The 20217-nt window shown below is 40.7% G+C and overlaps 1 protein-coding gene across 3 annotated transcripts in view; it reads right to left on the bottom strand.

The window, feature by feature from the left end:
- Window positions 1–356: 356 nt before the first annotated feature.
- The window catches only part of Uap1 (UDP-N-acetylglucosamine pyrophosphorylase 1), a 30749-nt gene continuing 10888 nt past the window's right edge, over window positions 357–20217 (bottom strand). Inside the window, exons 3-11 of one of the 3 annotated variants that reach the window (XM_050158216.1) lie at window positions 18358–18562; window positions 16627–16802; window positions 14559–14731; window positions 8801–8994; window positions 8169–8309; window positions 7094–7282; window positions 6019–6069; window positions 2560–2626; window positions 357–916 (exon numbers count right to left, since the gene is read on the bottom strand). In XM_050158216.1, coding sequence (XP_050014173.1) covers window positions 824–916; window positions 2560–2626; window positions 6019–6069; window positions 7094–7282; window positions 8169–8309; window positions 8801–8994; window positions 14559–14731; window positions 16627–16802; window positions 18358–18562 — 1289 coding nt within the window. In that variant the 3' untranslated portion in view covers window positions 357–823. The remainder of the gene's footprint in view (window positions 917–2559; window positions 2627–6018; window positions 6070–7093; window positions 7283–8168; window positions 8310–8800; window positions 8995–14558; window positions 14732–16626; window positions 16803–18357; window positions 18563–20217) is intronic. The other 2 variants (XM_050158217.1, XM_050158218.1) reach the window with 2 other exon arrangements.

The raw sequence follows: 20217 nt of genomic DNA, 5'->3' as shown, positions 1-20217 counted from the left end.
AATAAAGTGAATAACGTGTGTCTCAAACTTGAATATGGTATGCTGGCTGGACGAGCCGTGGCTGTGGGGACCTAGTCATCAGTTAGCAATGGATCTACTTGATGTTGTTAGTACTATCCATCCCACCTGCCCAGCCAGGTACCAAAAAGGTCTCCTGACATGGCCATGTGCTCTTTGCAGTGGGTGGGGCAACGAACATCTTTGTAGGGAGAAACTATAAAGTGAGAGAAGACAGAGTCCACAGTCAGCTACCTGCTCAGCAAAGCTCTTTCTGAATCTATTTGTATTTATGCATTGTCTCCAAAGTTCAGCCAAGATTTGTATTTTGCTAATAGAAATTTCAAGGTACAAATAACTCTCCAGAGACAAAAAGATAATTTTATTTTGCTGTCCAGTTATTTTCTTAAAAAACTTTAATATCTGATAAAATAAAACAAAATTTTAGTACCATAGAAACCTTTTGAAATGTACAATGACTTATCACTATGTACAACTTCAAACAAATGCTTCCTGATCCAAGTGAAGTCAAGCTGAGGAAGCTTCCTGGATGGCCAACGTAAGCCCTGGCTTGGAAGAACTTAACAGCTTATAGAGTTACAAAGTATAAATAAGACCTTCAATGAGTTGAGAATCATAACAATGCTGTCTGAAGTCCAGACAGCTGGTCTGGGAAGTTTGTATTGTTTACCAGATACCAGCAAGCAAAATGAAACTCTATGAATAATGTCCAAACTTCAGCCTTCCAGGAGAGGGAGGTCCTGCACGTTCACAGTTGGTCTATTAATAATAAAGGTTCCCCATATGACAGAGCTCACTTTAGGATTCATATGCCATTTTTCACCAGCTCATGAACTCCATTTTCATCGATGATTAAAGGTGCATGGAACTCTTTATCTGCCACATAACCTTCTAGCCCCTAAAAGGATTGAAAAGAAGCATAGTTAGAACAGTAGCAGGTGTTGCAGAATATTGCTTTAACTATGTAAATATGTGTTGCATTTGTTTATGTTGCAGAATATTGCTTTAACTATTTAAAGGTATGTTGCATTTGTTATGTAAAGATGTGTTGCTGTTTTACCTTACCTGCCTAAGGCACCTGATTGGTCTAATAAAAAGCTGAACAGCCAATAGCAAGGCAGTAGAGGGATAGGTGGGGCTGAAGGGCAGAGAAAATAAGTAGGGGGAGAGAGGATAAGTAGGAGAAGGAATCTAAGAGAGAGGAAGAAGAGAACAGGGGAGGGGAGAAGAGGGAGAAGCTCAGGCCAGCCAGACACTGAGGAAGCAGTAAGAGTAGGACACACAGAATGAAAGACAGACAAAAAGTACTGAGGCAAAACATAGATGAAGAGAAACAAGTTAAGTTATAGGAGTTAGTGGGACAAGTATATGCTAAGGCTGAGCACTGATAACTAGTACTAAGTCTCCGTGTCATGATGGGAGCTGGTTGGTGGCCCAGAAGAAAGCCTGCTACAAGTGTCTTTGCCTCACAGCACTGGCCTGGTGGTGCACTGAAGAGTTAAAGTATGAATCCCAAAAGTTGGTTGGAGAGAAAAAATTAGAGAAGTCCACTTCACATACTTTCTAGACTAGATATAATACCTGATTTATGGAAGCATAAGGTAAATACCCAAAAACCTTATTCAAATTTCTTTATATTTGGTTTGTGTTGTTTTGCTTTATTTGTTTGTTTGCTTCACTAGTATGGCCGAAACCCAGAGCCTACACATACTTTCCAAGTGATTATAATGCAAGTTCTACATTTACTAAGGTCTTAATCATTCATCCCACAATCATCAGTAAAAAACAGTTAATTTTCTAAGCAAGATGGTTATAAAAACTCCAGGAAATTTATGCAACCAGAACAAGAGGGAACCTTCAACCCCACAGGTCGGTAAGGTAGCAGTGCTAAATGTATGAACAAAGCAGATAGGTATCTGGGGGAAGAAAACCATAGACTGCATTTAAAAAGCAGCCAGGTGATTATAAAACACTTTATTTTTAAAAGCCCACATAGGCATTAATGGGCAGGATTATATGTTATAGATTTCTGTTAGTGGTAAGTAGTTCATCAGTGGTTCTTAACCTTCCTGAGGCTGTGACCCTCTAATACAGTTACTCGTGTTATTCTGTCACTACTTCATAACTGTAACCTTGCTGTTATAAAGAGTAATGTAAGCATATGATCTGCAACATGTTGATATGTGATCCTCTAAGGGGTCATGACCCACAGATAGAGACCACAGTAGAAGTTACCAAGCATTCAGAACAGACACAGGTCCTCCTGCTCCTCCTCCCTCCCTGGAGGAGTCCTCAGGAAAACATGGCATTCTCTCTGCAACCTAGGGCAACACTACATCCCTGCTTTTGTGAGGTTTTTTAAACTGGTAATACTATGTGTTCACAGGGTACTAGCATGTGCCGTGGCATGATCCACATGAGCTAATTAACATATAGACCTATTCAAATACTCTTTCCACTTCTTGCTGGTGCAAACGTTTAGCTATCTGGAGAAACACAGTACTTTGTAAAAGAACAGAAGGAAAAGTGAAGCCAACTTACTTCTCCAGCATAGGAGATGAGAGGAGAGATTTCACACTGGATTGGCACATCGTTGGCATCTTTCAAGCTAAGAAAAAATACACATGCATGTTAAAGATTCTACTTCCCATGTTACTTGCTAGTATGAAAATAAGACCATAGCTTTCCTCTGAGAAGCTTGCAAGTAACAAAATTCTTGTTAAAGAATGAAACCCGCTCTGCATCGTAGTCTCCACTAAATTCCCCTAAGGTTAACACATTCTCATGGTCAGATACAAAATACTTGACCAAGTACCTATAATTCCTTCCAGCTCAGTATATACGACCCTCTTACACAATCCCATTTCCAGTTTCAGAAAGGTCATAAGAAAGGACTGCTGGTAGACATATCTAAGTGCCAGGTGCACTGCTAGGTCTCTTGAGCCCTTCACATTTATTTTAATTCTCACAAAGCAAACTTGCAAGTCAGATGCTAATGCTAACAAACACTCTAGAGTTGCATGGTCCACACAGTTGGCCACAGAGCTCTTAAAATGAAAATATTCAAATTAGTGAGAATTTCAAACTTCAGTTTCTCAGTCATAATAATCCCATTTCAAGCGCTCAGGAGCCACAAGTAGGTAATGACAACCAAATTGGACAGCAGTTAGAAAACATTTTATTCCTTGTTCCATGGCTTTCCAGGACAAGATTTTCTTATACAATCTAAGTCTCCTGTATTAGCTCAGTTAATTTACTGATATGTCTAAAAATACTTGTGTTACCAAAAATCCCTTTTAAAGTACTGAGCAGAAAGTGTCAAGGCAAAGTCATCATTGGTCAATTCTCAGTCTGGTATCAACAGACATTTGGAATTCAGAATTCCTTGATAATCTAAGGTTAAGTCAAGAGTGTTTTCCTTATAGTCAGTCCTTGGAGAGCTGTGCTATGTGTTATCAAGAATCTTGCCAACAGTAGGTTCAGAATGTAGCTCAGCTGGTAGACTGCTTGCTTACCATGTGTGAGGCTCTGGTTCAATCCCAGCACTGCATAAATCAAGCACCGGTACTACAGGTTTGCAATCCCAGCATCGGGAGGTGGAGGAAGGAGATCCAGAAGGAGGCCAGTCTGGACCACAGAAGGATGTGATAATGGTAACCAGCAGTTCCCTAACTTGCCTGATCATCTGCTTAACAGGAAAACTACACCTGGAACTGGAAATTTAGCCAAACACCATCTAACACAGGGTAGTGAGGATATAGAGCTTAGAGAACCAACCACCACCATTCTCTAAACCACCACAATTCCTAACTATATTCTAAACATCCACCCTTGTGCTCACAGGCAAGTACAGCTCTCACCCTCACCAAAGAACCCTCTCTGTGCAACAGAAGGAAAGCACCACAGCGCACAACTCCGAAAAAAGAGAAGTGACGGTGGGGTGTCCTGCCACACTTAAGACATCTACAATAGAGCTCCAATACAAAGGAACACCTCAGAAGATGGGGCAGAAAGACTGTAAGAGCCAGACAAACAGGAGAAGTGCTGTGAGACTGTCTCCTAGAAATGACAGGGAAGCTTCACACGTGATACCTCAACAACATGACTGCCTAAACACAAGCTGAAGAAGGAAGAAGTATACACGCTAGCACGAAAGGGGAGAAATCTCACCTGACCCCACCCCTAGACCAGGAACTACCGGCAACAAAGGAATGCTGAGAGCTGGAGAAGCCTTCCCCAATACCAATACCAAGTGGTTGGCCCTGAAACCATATACATACAGGAGACACCAACAGACAGGGACAGAGCAGGTTGTATTTAGATTTAGATTATTTACATACATATATTAACATGATTTTGAGAGAAATCAAATGGGTATTGGGTATGGGGAAGGGGCTGAAGAGAGAAAAGGAAAGAGGAAAATGATGCAAGTATATTTTAATTTTAAAAAGATAAAAACTTTTTTCTTTTTGAATTTTTGATACAGAGTTTCTTTGTAGCTTTGGATTCTGTTCTAGACCTGTAGTGGTAGCCCTTGCATCCAAATGGGACAAAACCAAGAAATTGGACTTCAACAGCTAAGGAGGAAAGACAGAAATGGTCATCACCAAATGTAGACACTCAGCTTATAGGTGAAGCGGCCTAATAACAAACTGGTCCCTAATTCTCTCACCCAGCAACCTCTTAGTAGCTAATAGTAAGTTAAGATGAAAAGTAAAAACATCCCTTCTGTCAGCTCTACATCCCTGCTTCCTTTCTTCCTGGTCTCTCCAGGAGTCATGGATGACTGTTGCCGCTTACACCATGGGAGTTGGGGCACAGAGCCCTTGATCATGTTCTGCCACGTCCGTTATTTTTAATATGTAAACAAACTGCTTTCATAACTTAGGAAATATAGCTTTGCTCTGAGTTTCCTTATTAAGCCATAGTGTTACTTAAAATCTTTAGTACCAAAGATGCCTACAGAGAGTTGAAAAAGATTATTTGAAAATGAGATGTAAAAGGCCATCGAGATGGCTGGGTGGGTAAAGGCACTTGCCACTAAAGTCTTATGTCCTAAGTTTATTCCTGGAACCCACGTAAAGGGTTCCACAAGGTTGTTGTCCTCTGACCACCACATATGCACTGTGGGAAGCCTGCCCGTGCACATGTACACACATAGAGGTGCGCACGCACAACCCTATGATAGATATAAAAGTTAAGAAAAGAATGAGATATAAAAACCACTGAGCCATTTCTCCAGCCTCTAAATCTAGTTAAAGGGCAGTAAACATACCAGCTGACCTTTCAGCTACAAAGATAAAGGCAAAAATAACACAAAAACAAAAAATCTTTTTAGTAACCAGATGACAGGTTATATATACTAAGCTATAAAATGGAATGCTGATAGTGAAAAAAAGATACATGATTTAGAATCAAAATAACTCACAATGATGAAAGCACAGTGACCCAAGCCACACATCGGTATGTGGCCATAATCCCAGCACTTGAAGGCATATAGAACAGACTTCTAGGCCAGCCTTGGCTATAAACCAAGACCCTTTCTCAAAACAATAACAAAGACAAAACGTGCGCAAATAAAATAAAAGAGGTCCCCTCCATATTAGAAGCTGTTGAACGTCAGGAGCAGTCACCCTCCATATTGAAAGCGTTTGTATTCAATTCTATTTTCACACAGCTTATGCTACTGGGCTCCAACTTTGTTCGCCCTGCCTGTCACCTGTCCTGGATCCCAACACCTGTAAGCATGTCACTATGGGCTCAGACACCCGTGCTCAGATTCTTTAGTAAAGCATGCTCCCCACTTCCTGCATGCACCGATTCGGAGTTAGTGTTATCCAGATAGATACCTGCCACCAGGAAAGCAGCGCGCCCACACCAGAGCTTCAATCATCCCCCCTCCAGAACCCCAAAAGACAGAGCACTAAACCAGGGTGCCAGTTAGTATGGGGAGAAGCACAGCCCCACCACCATGCACTGCAGGCAGGCTGGTATATTTACTTGTGATTGACATCAGCTGTGATGCTCTCAGACTTTCCAATTGTAGCACTGCTATGTAGGAATAAAAAGCGTTAATGGGAATGGAAACAAATAATAACAATGAAATGGAGGTGCAAAATACACTTAACCAAATGGCATGCCCTTAAGGTAAATCATAAATTGGACTCTATAAACAGTCAAAAAATTAAATAAAAAAAAACAAACTCAATAATCAAAGATGAGCATGAGAATAATGTGACATGTCACAGAGCAAGCTTATTAACAAGGCAGACCTGCTGTAAGTGGCCTTGACTAAGAGACAACCAGGACCATTCCTTCTAGTAGATTCTGTAAGGGGACAGTGCACGCCACTGCCCAGTGGCCCAATGTTTGAGGCTTTCTAACACTCTGGTGCATGCAGCAAGGATTTTACCTCTTATTAAAAAGATTAAATGGCAAGATAACTCACCTAAATACAAAAACACAAAAGGTTTTTATAAAGGGATATTATTGTAGGTGCCAATGAGTTCTATTGTAAGATAAAGGATTTAGATTAAAAATGCTTTATATAAAATTGGAAAAGCTCCAAGTGCCTTTTTTCTAGCCTCTGAAACCCAAACATTTCTGAAGCTTGTGTATCACTGAATGTAACTGGCATTTGCTTCCCTTCACGGCACCTTCTCTAGTGTCACGGTAAGAGAATGCTGCAGACTGCCTGTAGTTGAGAAAGTTTTTGGTAGGTCTCAAAAATAGACAGGGCAGCAGAAACAACTTCTGTGACCCAGAATCAGCCACGTGGCATACAAAAATACTATTGTCTGACCATTATTTAGTGGAAATTATTTCACTGATACAATGAGGATGCTTCAAAATAGACAGACAAGATACTGAGAGCTCTCCAAGAGCTTCCTCTTAAGGAAAAGTGAAGCTGACCTTCCCTTTGTAAAGGGGCAAAGCAGTGGTCACTTTTCGTCAGTAACTACCCACACAATGATATTTTAAAAATAAATAAACAAGAAAAGATCTTGGGATACATCAGGCAGGAGAAAGAAGTTCAAAGCAGTACACACACACAAAAGCAAAGACCATAACTTACCGGGGAATTGCTGGGAGGCGAGAGCCATTTTCATCTATGAAATGTCCCCCAGCATTGAGGACCCAGCAATGATGAAGGGACATCAAAGCATGCCTTGCAGTGGTTGGGTTATCCTTCCCGTTCTGACTGTCTGCATTCTTGAGCGGAGAGAACTCATCTTCCCGTAACACTTCATACACCACAAACTTCCTAGAGTGGAGCCACGAGACTTCATTCATAGGAAATCAAACTACCCACACAGCCTGACTCCTCCCAGCATCCCAAGGCCTTCAGTGACTAGGCTTCCAGTGATTGCAAACAGTGCTCATCACTAATAAAAAGAGAAATGGAACTTTTCCACTGCAGAACAGAAACTCCTTTCCACAACACTCATTTTACATGAGACAGAAAAAAAAAATGTAATGCCCAAGATCACATTAATAATATCTATTTGGGGCAGATGAAAAGGGCCTTAGTAAAGCATGTGGAAGCAGGAGGCTCACTCATAACCCAGCATTCAGGAGTAGAGACACAAAGACCTGGAGTTCAAGCACACCCTGGCTAGTAGCCTGGCCTACATGACCCTGTCTGCAAAAAAACAGGAAAAAGGGAAAGGAAAAGAAGGCACATGGTTGTATAAGAATGACCTTATACAACTAACTGTTTCTGCATTTTCATATTGGCCAAATTCTGAAACATATACCTCATTATGCAATGTGTTCTTTATCTAGTCTAAAGAGTTCATTGAACACACACTTACAGGTGGACCTGGTGAAACAAAATTAGTCAACTATTTATATTACCCTCTTTCATCTCTGAGTTAAAAAACAAACAGCTTTAACAACTTTGCAACAGATTTAGATAGTATAACTGATTACTGTTAATATTGTGCTTTCCGGCCACTCAGACCACAGCACACCTGGACAGTGGCGTTAGACTGGAGAGTGATAATGAATTTAGACTACACGCTCGTGATCAAGACGTCTGGAGGAAATAAGACACTCTCGGGGGATTCCTGAGCACAGCTTTTTAGCTAACAGGAAAAAGCGGCATTTCAAGGCATATATTTGGTCTTATGGTGCTATTCAAAGCGTACTTTGCAAACTGGAAGATGTCAAAGACAAATTTTTCCATCTTTATTCCATTTGGCTTGTCTGGCTTAATTAAGTGCCCCTTGGAATCCACATATGGAATCTTCTTTTGAGCCACATGGTGCTGCAACTGAGGTTCATAAACACTGAGAAATAAAAGGAAGAAAAAGATTTAATCACTTTAAAATTCAATTTAAAAGAGAAAAGAAATCTGAAAATACTCAGGCACAAGTGTATCAATAAGTAACCCTGAGGTTTTCAGAGTGAAGAACATTTATTAAGTTTCAGTTCATATGTAAAAACCATCTAACTGGATTCCCCAGTTATATTCAGATGATTTTACATTAAAGAAAACAAAAGCAAAGCTAGCCATGGCAGTGCACACCCAGCCCCAGTCCTAGCACCGGAGGCAGGAGGCTCCCTTGGTGGCAGGGGGACGATGCACAGGGAACAGCCCACACCCAGCACCTGAAACAGTTCGGGAGAAGCAGTCACAAGTGAGGCGTTTTCTGAGAACAGATTCTCAAGAAAATGAGTTCTGTGGAGTGGAACTTGGGGTTTCTGCCGACCTTCCCAAAGGTTCAGTCTCTAACAACAACTAAAACAGACAAGTTGAGGGTCCCTATTGTGTTCTTACTTGACAACATCTTTCAGGAACGGGACAGTGAAGAAATGGTTGGCAATGTTCCCTGCGTTGAACAGCAGGCGTCCATCCGAGCTCCGCTTCTGAGCTGTTGCCAGGGAAATCTCACTGTACTCTACCACCTGGTAGACTCCGTCCACTCGGCAAACCACCCCAACTGGCTCTGTGGGGTTTGTTTTCTCTACCACCTGCCCATCAAGGAAAGGCAAAAGCAAAAAAAAAAAAAAAAAAAAAAAAAANCAAAAAAAAAAAAAAAAAAAAAAAAAAAAAAATATTAATTAAAGGTTCTTTTGGAGACATGCACACGAAAGGCTAACTTTACATTTTACATATGCCATTTTTAAATACAACCCAAGAGAAAGCTTAAGCTTAAAAAAAAACTATCTTTGACAGACTTCTTTCCAACCAGAAATCAGGGACACCGTGTCCTTCCTACTTACCAGAGCAAAAGCACCACTACCTACATCCGGCCCAGAGGAAACCAGGACGGGAAATAACTAGATGAACAGCTGATTTCCCCCAAATACCTTGCATTTCTAATTTAATTTACCCTTAACCACACTTAAGTACTTGGAAAATAAATTAATTTCTCTGGGAATCCGACCACAACAGATGCACGGAAGGCATTCTTTCTCACTTTAAGCTGCCCAGATTACTTCATTTGAATTCTGTTTCTTGAATTTCCAGTCAACAATTAAGTCTTTTCCTTGTTTTTCAGAACCCGGATAGGAACTAGGAAGGTGAAAGCGGGAGGAAACCCGGCTCCACCAACTCCAACCTGAAGACTCAGCCCACACTCACCCACTCTGTGCTGGACCTCACTTGAACTACAGGAGTCTAGGCCTTTACATTATATGAAAACCAGTGACTTGCTCATTTGGCTCTAAGCTGACAGAGGAAGTGAGGAAGTGTCTATCAAATCCAAGGACAAAGATAAGAACATGCAGTTCTCAAAATCCCTCAGATGAGCCTGACCTATTACTACCCTAGGTATCAACATGACCCAGACACACACCTGGAAACTATGGACCAACTCCACATTGCACTAATAAAATCAACATTCCAAACTGACTTGTGGTGGGTTATACCGCTGTAATAGAAGCTGAGGCAGAGGGACTGCAAAGTGATAATTAGTTATAATTAAATGTTCAGATGAGGTGATGAATAGCCCGTACAAGAATCAAGTAAGAATTATTTGACGGCCTTGTTTTGTGTGTAGCAGTGTGTAGCAGAATGAGTTGTTTCTTTTGTTTTGTTTTTCAAGACAGGCTTTCTCTGTGTATCAGTCCTTGCTGTCCTGGAACTCACTTTGTAGACCAGGCTGGCCTAGAACTCTACTGCCTCCAGAGTGCTGGGATTAAAGGCATGCAGCACCACTACCGCTTGCCGGCAGAGTTTTTAAAAACCTGTCCCAGTCTGAAAAGTATACCCTAAGTCTATATGAAATATTACCAGTAAGCTTAAGCCTCTACTTCAGCTATTGACTTCTTAAAATACACAAGACCAGTCCTGGTCTCCGGCAAGGAACTAAAGTCACCATTGAGGACCTCATTTACACAGCAATTAGAGGCAGGGGCAGAGTCTGGCTGCACCGAGAGGGTCCTGTACATGGAAGTGTCTGTGTAGTCAACTGTCTGCTGTAGTGAATCAAGGCTGTTTGTAATTCCTGTCAATCAACCTCTCGCCACCCTCACTTCCCACACCCTACAACAGATGCCTTACTAGGCAGAGAATTTCCAGTTTTTAAATGCATGTGAGGTTTATTTTCCAGTCACCACAATGCACCCTTATATCCAACCAGCCATGAGAGATAAAAATAATCATATTCTTTTACATTGTTCACATTATTAGTATAAAACTCTAAATTACAAAATTGTCAACTGCGTCATATTGAAAGACAGCTGTACTATACAGAAAACCTCTATTTAATTTATAAAAACTAAGACAGCTGGCCAGGCAGTGGTGGCGCACACCTTTAATCCCAGCACTCAGGAGGCAGAGGCAGTCAGATCTCTGTGAGTTCGAGGCTACCCTGGTCTACAAGAGCTAGTTCCAGGACAGCTAGGGCTGTTACACAGAGAAACCCTCTCTCTAAAAAAATAAAAAATAAAAATTAAGAGAGCTGTCAATTGTTTATAATGTTCTGAAAAGCAAGAGTCTAAGATAACACAATTACTGTAATTATTTCACAAAATAGTATCCATTAATAATGGTTCCTACTTTTTGTATTTGTGCTTTTTTATAAACTACCTCAGTCTTCAAGTTTGCCACTCCATAAAAGAATATTTAATGCATCAAGATAAAAAAAGAAGCTACAAAGTACTATAAATAAATTTACTACCATATGCTAGGGCAATGGTTGCACAGAGCTCTTGGGAGTAACCAACCAATAACTGATTTGACTTAAGGACCAATCTACAAGATGGAACCCATAATCAACACTGCTGGAGTGACCAAGAACCTGAAATTAGATAGTGCAAGGACCTAGGGTAATAGCAAATGCTACAAAAGGAGAGAGAGAGGGGGGGGGGGGAATGTAGTGATAAAGTGACTCCTAATGAGATTCTGCTATACTCATAGATCAGTGACTTGCTCAGCCATCAGAGAGACTTTCTCCTGCAGCAGATGAACAAAATGACCCATGAGCAGACCTCTGGACACTCAACCATAAATGAGATGCCTCTATCAAATTCTTCTCCTCATAGCTCAGGCAAGCCTGCATATGAGGAGGCAGGAGGAGTGTAAGAGCCAGAGAGACTAAGGCAGCGTGCACAGAGCCCGCATGGGTCCACACTAGGACCTCTGCATATGTTATGGCTTCCAGCTTAGTGTTTTTACAGGATTCCTGAGTGTGCAAACAAGTGTGTCTCTGATTCTTGTGTCTTCTTTTGGGTTCTTTTCCTTCTGTGGGTTTGTCTTTTCCAACTTCAATGTGACAGTTTTTGTCCTATTATATTTTGTTATATGCATAAAAAATGAATGAGTGAATGGATGGATGGATGGACAGATGGATGAAAGAATGAAGACCTAGCCACTAGGGTAAAGGTTAACAACTGAACTGTCATTTATACCTCCTGGAGAGGGAAGGTCAGTTTTCTCCAATGGAGTGACATTGGGTATACCAACTACTCCAAGGTTAATACTCAGGCTCAGGAGTAGTTGACCAACATATAATGGATTTCACAGGGGCTTTGGCGGGGGGGTGCTTTTATTCGATTACAGGCCGATGGGTTTTTTGTTTGTATTCTTTTTGAGTGGTATTTTATTTTGTTTTCTTGATTTTGGGGGTTTTGTTGTTGTATTTTTTTTTTTAAAGAAAGAACTTAAAAGTTGGGTGTGTAAGGAGGGGAGGTTCTGGAAGGACTTGAGAGAGGAGCAATATGATCAAAATATATTTAAAATTAAAACCTATTTAAATAGCAAAAACATAACAAAAAGAATATGTCAAAATATATTTTAATACCTTAATTGTCTTATTAAAAAAAGGCTAGCCAAGTGGCATATATCTATAATCCCTGCACCTGGAAATCAGAGGTGAACTTACACCTCAAAATACAAAGCTAGGGAAAGCAGTATTTGCTAGCATTTCTAAAACACTAGAGCTGTGTCAGTCTAGCCTTAGCTTCACTCCTCCTGAATTCTTGTCCATTCCCTGAATGATTATAGTCTCAGATGACAGACCTGAACAAGTGGTGAGTAGTGTACAGAAGACACAGCTGGACTCTGGCCGCAGGCACAGCTAACAGACAAGTGGCATTCCCATCTCTGTGTGACACTCACAAAGTCAGCACACCAGTCTGCAGTTCCTAAGCTGCCAGGAAACACAGGCGACTCTCCACATGGGCTTGTGGAATGGAAGTGAGCATAGGGGTCGGGAAACATGGATTTCTAGCCCTGCTTCTGCAGACACTATTAAAGACCCTTAATCTGGGACTTGGAGAGTGTCTGAACAAAGACTGACAATGTCTTGAATCAAATGGGCTAAGGAGATCACCTTGGATGCCCCTTCTACGTCTACTCTGGTAGCGTAATCTTTCCACTGACAGAAGCGTACAGCAGTAGAGATTACATTTCTATTTCAGAGAGAAGAGTGACACCAAGTGGAGCAAAGTCAGAAAGACACTGTTTGGCTTTGATGGTTCTCAAGCTTGGTAGCTACTTAAATTAATATGCTGTTTCAATTACGACTCGGTAGCTATAGCACACAGCATGTGCTACTGAGTATCTGATTAGACAGATGCCTTAAATAGATTAACTACATCCATTATTCTCTTCAGAGCCAGAGAGTCTTGTGTGGTTCTTTACCTATAATTCCAGCCCCTTAGGAAGGTAAGCCTCAGCTGACAGCAATACCCTATCTCAAAGAAGGAAGTGTCTTGTTAGACCTTTCACGTCAATCTCCCAAACCCTGTTTTGCTAAATTGAGGACTTCAGCTTCTGAATATGACTTATTATACTTTTAAACTAATGTGGTGAGAAATGACTTTTTTTTTATAATAGAAAATCCTTTAACCAAGATTATGGTATGTCTCTGAGGTCTCATTTCTAATAAACATTTCAAATTCATATGTGATTCACTTTTGGTCAGAGCATGTGTCTCTACTTTTACATCAAAATCACACACACTCTACAGTTTAACATCTTTATAGTTTAACATTTATATTTATATTTAATTACATGTCCGTTTGGGGTGATTTTTGAAGGAGAGAGGAGTTTTACTTAGCCAGTTTCCTCATTATACAGTTTGAAATGCTCTATTTTTTCAATTTGCTTCATTTTTAAATTATTATGATTATGTTTATAATATAGTATAGTTCGATAACTATATATGTGTAATGGTCAAATTGGGGTTATTAGAATTTCCTCCTCTTTGTTATTACTTTATAGTCAGCCTAGTTAAGATGTATATCATCAAAAAAAGAAAAAGTGATATATAGAAAGGGTAACGTTTAAAAAAATCTATTTTGTTTATGGATGTTTTGCCTGCAGGTTTGTATGCATTCCCCACAGAGGCCAGAAGAGGGCACTGGATCCCCAGGAACTGGAGTCATAGACAGCTGTGAGCGGACAGACAGGTGAGTTCTGAGAAGGGAATCCAGGTCCTCTGGAAGAACAGCGAGTGCTCATAACCACAAGCTATCTTTCTAGAGCCTAGAAAGGAAACTCTTACACACTGTTGGCAGAAACATAAATTCTGCACAAAAACTATGCAAAGCAATATGAAATTCCTTATAAAAACCACAAGTGAACTCATCATGTGCTCCAGCTCTAGCGCCACTGCATACAGGTCCAAAAGAACTGCAGTCAGCGTCTCAAGGTTATTCTGTGTTCCTGTGTTATTGCTGCACTGTTCATGACAGCTAAAATATAGATTAACCCGGATACTCTCCAGTGGGTGAACAGAGCAAATGCTAGCCGTACACACACCACATTAGTGGATCACACGTAAAACAAAAAACCTATCATTTGCACCAAAACAGATGGCTCTGCAGGACATTATGTTAAATGAACCTGTGTTTTATCTTGACCGTCTTCCCATGTTTATTCCAAACTTTTCAATCATTTCGTCAGTCTCCATGGGATTTAACATGATCATGTTATGCTTTATTTGCTGAGAATAGAAGCTTTTAAACCCTTTCAGATAAAAAGTGTTTTATATCAATATTTTCAAATCTCCTGAAATCTTCAGGTCTCTTCTGACTGTCTTATTCCTACCCCCATCTATGACTGACAGAATGGTCATTCGCATTACCTTTGCCCCACAGTCTGCTCCTTTCTGAATGCAGAATCCAATGAACCGTGGGTCTGCCACTTTTACCAGTATGTTGTCCACACAATAGACGTGAATACTCCAGATGCCTCTTTGCTCCATGTCCTCCACAATGTTTTGGGCTGCAAGAGCCCGGTAGAGACCACCATTCCCATCTGAAAAAGAAAATATCCCACTAGTAGCATACCATGACCTACTGTGAAGGGAACCAGAAGATTTACTGGGATGGTTTTCATAACAGTTTTAAAAAATTAAAAACTGAATAAGCACTGAGTTCAGGTATCAAAAGTTACAGCACAAAGCTATTTTGAAGGCTTTTTAGTATAATTATGCATAGAGTAACATCAGTAATATAAGTCCAGCAAACCTCAAACAATAATTTAGCCTATAATATACAGGACAATATAACACTTATCAAGCAATGATTATTTCAGACCATTTTAAGTTTTATTAATATTTATGATTCAAATCAGTCCAGTATTTATATCCCAAACGAACTTAACTACAGTGATACTTTGTTTATGATGTATCAAATAAAGCTTACCTGAAGATAAGTACGCAACGCTATAGCCTCACTAGTCAGTCATAAGAGGTCAGGCAGTGGTTGCACACACCTTTAATCCCAGCAGCCACACTAGTTAGCCACAGAAGTTGGGCGGTGGTGGTGCACACCTTTAATATCAGGACTAGAGAGGAATATAAGGCAGGAAGACGGCACAGAGGTAAGAGCCCTCTAGTGGCTGGCTGCTTTGCTTTTCTGATCTTTCAGCTTGAACCTTAATTTCTATCTCTGGGTTTTTATTATTTGTGCTACACTTAACTATCTCAAAATAAAACTATTTAAGCATTTTATACTAATTCACTTGTTAAGAAGCCAGATTTATATAAAAACCTATTGAGATTTAAACTAAATGTAAGTAAAAGACTTTTTCTGCTTTCATTGCTGTTTTAATATATTTCTTTCAACAATCTTGACCAATATTTAAACAATAATGAAAAAGTTCCCAAAACAGCTAAGAGTAACAGTAAACTCTTCTACAGAGAGAGAAATGTAGGGACTGGGAATGCAGTTCAGTTGGTAGCCTAGCATGCATGCAGCTCTGGGCTTGGTCTCCAGTACCTTCTAAAACAGAGTGTGGCTACACACACCTGTAATTCCCGCACTTAGGAAGTAGGGGAAGGAAGATCAGGAGTTTAAAGTCCCATCAGCTACATGATTGCAGACCAGCCTGGGTTACATGAAATCTTCCCTCAAAACAATAATATTCTTCTGTAAATAGGAATGCAGATGAAATAGAGGCCCACACATGGCAAAGGTCACCGGTTTACTGTCTATTGATTTCAGTTCTTCCACCAAGTACAGACTCACGTAGATGTAGGTCTCACAGTTGAACTCACACTCCAGGTCACTTACTGTGTGTGGCTATAGAAGCAGTACTTTCAGAGGAACTGAAAAGCCATCAACAAATGGTGACATACATATACTAACTTCATATATACAAGCCAGAGGCCCTAGTCAGCGTGTACAGTTCTGCATCGTACTCTCTTAATGTATCAAGATTTCTCTTGGACATTTAACGTCTCTAAGCAATTACCTCTACACGATTTAAGAGCTAAAGTCATTTGTAAACTACCATTTAGCCTCTGCTATTTTGAAGCTTTGTTTTGTTTTTCAGTGTTGGCATGTGAACCCAGAACCTTGTGCACACCAGGCAAGCAATGTAGCCTTGCACCACTAGCCAAGTCTCCTACTTGATACTGATGCTTTCCAGTTTTCCACTACAGTAAATAGTGTGCCGAAGACATTGTTGTATATATGAGGGAATATATATGCACGCGCACACACACACAAGAAAATGAATATCCAGAAAGCTGCTCAGGGTACAATCACTGGATCCATCCATTTCAACTTTTTTAATCACTGTCATTTTGAAGGGGTGGGGGAACCTGATATTTTTAACAGCCAAATCAATACATTCAAAAGAAAATCAAAAGTTAATGATTTGTTCCTTTACTATCAAGAAACCATCAAATACAGATGATAACAAACCTGGAGCCATAGAGACTTTGTTTTTCTCTTCCAAAATAATTTTCCCATCAAAACTCATAGCAGGCAGCATTCCCTGCTGAAAAAAGACCACGTTCTCCTTTTTTAAACCAAAGTACTTGTGCTTTGTGAAGAACTCCTTTGTAGACTCCATTGTTCTACCGCTGGTCATTATATACCTAAGAAAAGAAAAGCCAGTTTTCTAAGCAATGGTACTGTGTGAGTTAGGGCGAAGGAAAGTGGGTCCACTTCCTAAGCTACAGTCTGCGAGAGCGCCTGCTTCTTCCTCATTTGACTCACCTCATCTTTTTTTCTAGCGAAGGCACATTAATTAGCTGCTAAATTTCTTCCAGAAACTTTATCAATCCTTATGCGCAAAATCAGCCTCTAACAATATCACACATGCTAAGTAATAAGTAGGTCTGCTAAGTAAATCATTCTGGGCGTTTTGATCTTTGTGATAAGTTGGGCCACAATTCTTGGTTTTATACAAATATAAAAGGTGAGAAACTGTTCTGCATAAGAACAGAAACAGAACACTAAGGAAAATTCAACAAGTAAAAACTGGGGTTGTAAATAACATGTTGGCTACATAGAACACAGATCCCTCAAAACCCCCACAGGAATCAAGATGGGGGGGGGAAGTCCATAGCATCCCAGTACTTGTATTGAGAAGAACTTGAACATCTTGGAAAATAATTTTGCAAACCATGTCTTCAAAAGAGAGCTGCAGAGCAGTGTGGAATCAGATCTGAACACCGCCCCCAGGGGGACAGGGGATCTTCCAGAGGGGAATCAGGATAAGCAGCTGCTTTGTCCTGCCAGTCTTTTCTCATGCTGGTTCAGGCTAGGGAATCTATACTAGGACCAGAGGCTGTTGCTGGGAGACAGAAAAACCAGCAGTTTGGTTGGTCATATGGGACTGAAGTCATAAGGCCCTGAGGGACATCAACTACACAGCTGCTTCCCCCTCAGAACAGGCTGCCCTCCAAAACTGCTCCGAGAAAGAGATCAGAGAGAAAACGAAACAAAACTGAGAGGCAGCACAGAACTGCCATCGTGGGGCCCAAGAGGCAGTGACCAGACAGAGGGCCTGTGCGCAGATGCTACAGAGGCTGAGAAAACAAGTATGACCCACAGCAGAGAAGTCAAAGTAGCATTCATCTCTGGGGTGTGCATGGAAGAGGGGAGCGAGGGGAGTAAGGACCAGGCAACCTGTACTTAAGGACCTGACCTGCTAGACCGAAAAAGCCTAATGTGCACCCAGAACAGACCCATGCCATGTTATCATGGAATTTCAGATTCTATAAAGAAGCAGTCCCAAATGCTTAAGCGAGGAAACAAAAAAAAACGATTAAGAATCAAAATGGCACTGGACACCAGGCAGCAACATCAGAAACAATAAAGTAACACCTTCAGATTTCAGGAAACTGGTTTTCAAACAGAAAGCCTCTTCTAGACAGGCCACCAATCAGTAAGATGCTTCTGAACTGAGGGTTTATAGAACCCAAAAGGAATTCCTAAGGGGTTTAGTCAGGGGTGTAAAAAAGAGTATATATCCCTTGTAAAGCCACTGAGGCCATGTAGATAGTTATAATATATATCACCATATACATATACAGAGAATTACACTTCCAAAGAAGACTGGTAACAGGAAGTGTGTCTCCTTGTCAGTAAGTTTATATACATTTTGAAGGTTATAGAGCAGATGTTTCCACATGAGACTTGGCTTACCATGGGATGACGCACTTGTTGCCATAGCGTTTTTCAGCTAACTGCTGTAGTTTCAGAATGCGTTCTGCTTGAATCTGAAAAAGGGTCTTGTGGGATGGCAAGCCAACATCATACATGCCCTTCGGATATGCAACTCCAAGTCTTGTGCCCTGACCACCAGCTAAAAGAAGAACTGCTACTTTGTTCTGAGAAATCTGGGAAAGTCCTGGAAAAGAAATCATTTGTATCACAAAACTTCCATAATCAACATACAGAATAAAGCTTAGACAATGCATTCAAACACGTAAAAACTAGACAGAGGTTTCAAGGAACACATTAAAGTAGGTTTCTAGGGCTGGAGCATTGGCTCAGCTGTTAAGAACTGTTCTTCTAGCCGGGCGGTGGTGGCACACGCCTTTAATCCCAGCACTCTCCTTTAATCCCAGCAGAGGCAGGTGGATCTTTGTGAGTTCGAGACCAGCCTGGTCTACAAGAGCTAGTTCCAGGACAGGCTTCAAAGCTACAGAGAAACCCTGTCTCAAAAAAGGGTTAAATTGCAATATATATNTATATATAATAATAGTGGTTGTTAAATGGAGGCAAGATAGACATAAAAATATTTCAATCTGGAATGTGCAGCTGGTGGGCACAATCCCAGTTGTCTCTCTTGGGATGACCAGACTGGGTACACATCCACAGATGGAAAGAACCAAGGAAGAGTGACAAGCTGGGTCTAGGAAACAGATGCTGATCACTTGAGTAAAGGATGAGGTTACTGTACAAACATTAAAGCTGATTCGCTTGGGAAGCTGGAGTAAAGCAGCAGTTTAGGGACCTGGTCGGGGGAAGGACTTCATAGGGATATATTGCAATTTAATAAAAAGGTTTTCTGTGGACCTAAGAGAATTTACTCTATGCAGAAAGGCCTGAATTCAAATCTCTAGCACGCACATTAAAAGTTAGGTATGACTGCATGCCTGTAACCCCAGCACTGGGAAGACAGATGGATCCCAAGAGCTCACTGGCCAACCAGCCTAGCCAGCCAGCCCACCTGGTAGGAAAGGTGAACTTCATAAACGAACTCTGTCTCAAGGCAGTAAGGGGGAGAGCATTAGCAGAAGACACCTGGATGTCCTGGCCTCTGCCTATGCGTGCAACAGTTCACACACTCATACTTATGAGCATATACCACACACATATAAAATACACACATGCAAAAGGTTTCTATATTCTTGACTCTAGACTATGAGTGGACAGAGAAAAATGGAAGGAGAAAGGCAGTAAGGAGAATCAAGCCCAGGACAGTTCAAAATCAAACGTAGTTCATGTAGTTGTTCACAGAACCCAAGGGTGGGTACCCAGCTGTGTAACTACAGCATGCTCCAGTGCTTACCACTAGTATGCAGTGCTAAAATCAGTGTCTGTCTTATAATGACAGATAAGATACCGCTGGAAATTAAGTAGTCAAAAAATTCAGTGACTTTTTCCAGGTATAAAACAATGATACATTATTTCAAACTGTGTGGTAGCAGCATATATTTCATACAGAGAGCACTGACAAAAAGCTAACTAACCATAAATGTACTTGGCTGAATAAGAGTTAAGAAACTACAAACTTTTCATATCCTAGAGCAGTCTGGGCATGGTTTTTCACACTTGTAATCCCAGCACTTGGAGGTAGAAACAGTTCAAGACCAGCTCAGTCGTCACAGCAAAACCTTGTGTCAAAATTTCTTAAATATATATATATGTGTGTGTGCTATATATATATGTATTACATATGTCCTCAAGAGTCTTCAGAAATATGAAAGTCTGAAAAATCACACCCCTTTTATCCTTTTTCACCTCTTCATAATAGAACCCAACAGTTAGACTTTCTTA

This window comes from Alexandromys fortis, unplaced genomic scaffold, assembly GCF_014885135.2.
Source record: "Alexandromys fortis isolate MF-2015 unplaced genomic scaffold, M_Fortis_MF-2015_v1.1 scaffold_106, whole genome shotgun sequence".
NCBI classification, from domain to species: Eukaryota; Metazoa; Chordata; class Mammalia; order Rodentia; family Cricetidae; genus Alexandromys; species Alexandromys fortis.
This window is presented reverse-complemented; position numbering and strand designations above follow the sequence as displayed.